At 58.8% G+C, this 2,734-nt stretch overlaps 1 protein-coding gene across 1 annotated transcript; it reads right to left on the bottom strand.

Annotated features, from left to right (window-relative positions):
• Ptf1a (pancreas associated transcription factor 1a) lies at positions 1-1,319 on the bottom strand. Its single transcript, XM_005354676.2, has 2 exons — positions 545-1,319; positions 1-200 (listed from the first exon to the last, which is right to left on the bottom strand). The coding sequence occupies exons 1-2, from the start codon at positions 1,317-1,319 to the stop codon at positions 1-3; spliced, it is 975 nt and encodes a 324-aa protein (XP_005354733.1).
• Between the last annotated feature and the right edge of the window lie 1,415 nt (positions 1,320-2,734).

Here is a 2,734-nt window from a genome sequence, read left to right as displayed (position 1 = left end):
TCAGGATACAAACTCAAAAGGTGGTTCGTTCTCTATGTTGTCGAAAGATTTGCTGTTGAGTTTTCTGGGGTCCTCTGGGGTCCACACTTTAGCTGTACGGATAATATTTTGTTCTTTGAGCTGTTTCTCATCAGTCCATGAGAGAGAGTGCCCAGCAAGAGGAGGGAGGCCATAATCTGGGTCACTGGGGGAGGGCGAGCCTGGGAAGGAGAAAGGAGAAAACAGACTGTGAACACCCAACTATGTTCCCAGTAGTCACCCATGGTACTTCAGTCCCCTCTGAAGTAACTGAGACACTTCTCTACCCCACCTCTCAAACTCTGAGCGCCCTCTCCCTGAAACCAAAGGAGGTGCACGTCTGACTAGGACACACGTCCTCCAAGCTTGGGTCAAGTATCAGAAAACAGAATCGAAAAGTCGTCCTAAAGGTTCCTAGTGCCCACCCATGGTCTATCCTCATCAATCAGTCCTGTGCGCCAGGCCTCCTAACTTTCTGTCTTTGTCCCGTTTCCCTAAGCTGATGCTAAGACGCAAAAGCACTTACGGGTGCCTCGATGGCAGATGATGACCTTCTGGGCCTGGTTACCCTGGCTGTCCCCGCCCAGGTGCCTGCTACCACCTGGGCCCCCGCAACCACCTGTGCCACCACCGCGCAGTGGCAGGTCCGCCTGCACCAGCTCGCTGAGGAAGTTGATGTAGCCTATGGCCAAGCGCAGCGTGTCTACCTTGGAGAGGCGCTTTTCGTAGGGCAGCGTGGGGATGTGCGAACGCAGCCCCTCGAAGGCGTCGTTTATGGACTGCATGCGGCGCCGCTCGCGCACATTAGCTGCTTGTCGCAGCTGCTGCAGCTCCGCCTCGGAGCGCACGCGTCTCCGTCGCCTTGCTGCCGCTGCTGCAGCAGCCCGGTTCAGACCACGGAGCCGCGCCCCAGGGGACAGTACCCCTGTACAAGGGTAGGCAAGGCACGAGGGCGGCGAGCCGGGCGAGTAGGGGAAGCCGCCTACGGGGGCACCTGCCTCACAACAGTAGCCGCCGCTGTCCTCGGGCTCGCTGGGGTCCCCCAAAGGCGGCGGGGCGAGTGCATGCGGGGCGGCCGAGGGTGCGGGCTGCAGCAGCAGGCACGCCCCGTCGCGGTAGCAGTATTCGTGCAGCTGGTGACTGAGGAACTCCACCTCCGCCTGCTCATCCCCCAGCAGCTCGTCTCCGTCCTCCAGTGGGTCCCGAGAGGACTGATCGGTGAAGAAGTCTTCCTCATCGAAGTAAGCAGATGGGAATGTGTCAAGGCCCCCGGGAAAGTGCTCCAACAGCACGGCGTCCATGACGGCCGCCACCCAGGCCCAGGGAGACTGCTGGGCTGTTATGGGTGACGCTTAGTGAAAGATCCGTGGCAGTTCGGGCAGGTCCCGCTGCCCCTCCCTCGTGGGGCTGGCACTGAAGAAGGCGAGGAGACTGCGGGTCCCCGCCCCAGGGCCTCCCTGAAGTGCGCTGCTGCTGGCTCTGGCTGGCGCTGGGGCTGCACTGGGGAGGGCTGGGACCCGCTTTTTGGAGCTGAGGGCCGGCACGCGAGGATTCTTATAACTACATCCACAGGCGCGTGCCAGGGACCCCGCGCGCCAGCCAATCAGAGCGCGTGGAGTGGTCGGGGAGGGGGCCAGCAGGACTGACAGCCGCAGGGGCGCTGTCCTCAGTTCCCAGTTCCTGCTGCTGAGCGAGGTGCTGCTTCGCCCGCTGCAGCTTTCTTTGGTACCTGCCCAGCGCTCAGCTGCCTGGACTACCTACAGCCCATGACGCTCGCCTTGGGTCCTCAGTGTTGCGCAGTGCAGCCCTGGGTTTTCTCCACTGGACTGGAACAACTAGCAGAGGTCCTAGGCGCGAGGGACTGGAGTCCCAGCCAACCAGCCTCCAGCCGGCAGCCTGAGCAATCCAAGGGTGACTGTTCTCAGAGACTGGTCGGAGATGTTTCTCTTCATACCCGGGCATAGAACGGGTGCTCTAGCCTGGATCAGGTTTGGGGCTTCTATGCCATCATCAGACCCTTCCAGGACTCTTGCAAGTTCACGAAGGATGCATAGAGGTTTGATAGTGACCTAGTACTACTCCCTAAGAGTTCCAGACGCAGCGCAGGGAGCAGGAGCCACGTCCAAGGGCGCCACTCGGAGTTGGTCTGCCTCCCACCGTCCTCTCAGGCCCCAAGAAAGGGAGACCAGACATGAGGGGCAGGTTCCAAAGCAGCGCCATAGGGTGCGTTTCTTCCACAAGCAAATCCAGACCCTGGGGGTTCTGAGCAATAAACCCGCTACAAAAGAAGCCAATTGAATTGTCCAGTGCTGAGCAGTCAGGAGTGGGGGTTGGGAGGTGCCATTGTAGTTAAAGAGCAGTGTAAATGATTTTCAAAGCCCGGGTTTCACCTTTCTGACTGGCCACCCGACCATCTTTGAGTGACTTCTCCCCCCCTCCCTCGCCCTTTCGACCTTACTTCCTATTTTCAGACACCATTAAACGAACGCAACCATCCCCAAGACACACTTTCTCACAGACCGAAGTGCAACAAAGAAACACTTGTTCAAGGTCGCTGCAGTTCCACCCTGTGAGAGTAAACGCTACCAGGACCAGTCCTGCAGTCTTTCAGCCCAGGACTGGTGTTGTCATTTAGGAGCCTGCCACTTCTCTTTTCAGACAATTTTCCTCAGAGACGTCCTGAATTATTAAGACTCCCTTCACGCCCACGAGTTAA

Source organism: Microtus ochrogaster, chromosome 16 (assembly GCF_000317375.1).
Source record: "Microtus ochrogaster isolate Prairie Vole_2 chromosome 16, MicOch1.0, whole genome shotgun sequence".
Lineage (NCBI taxonomy): Eukaryota > Metazoa > Chordata > Mammalia > Rodentia > Cricetidae > Microtus > Microtus ochrogaster.
Note: the sequence above shows the minus strand (reverse complement) of the source record. Positions and strands in the feature narration are given on the sequence as shown.

What these genes read in the sequence shown, in the direction of transcription:
- Ptf1a (XM_005354676.2), bottom strand. Translation starts at nt 1,319, where the DNA reads ATGGACGCCGTGCTGTTGGAGCACTTTCCCGGGGGCCTTGACACATTC. An exon ending in CATCTGCCATCGAGGCACCC is followed by an intron (nt 201 to 544) that starts GTAAGTGCTTTT and finishes TCTCCTTCCCAG; the next exon opens with GCTCGCCCTCCCCCAGTGAC.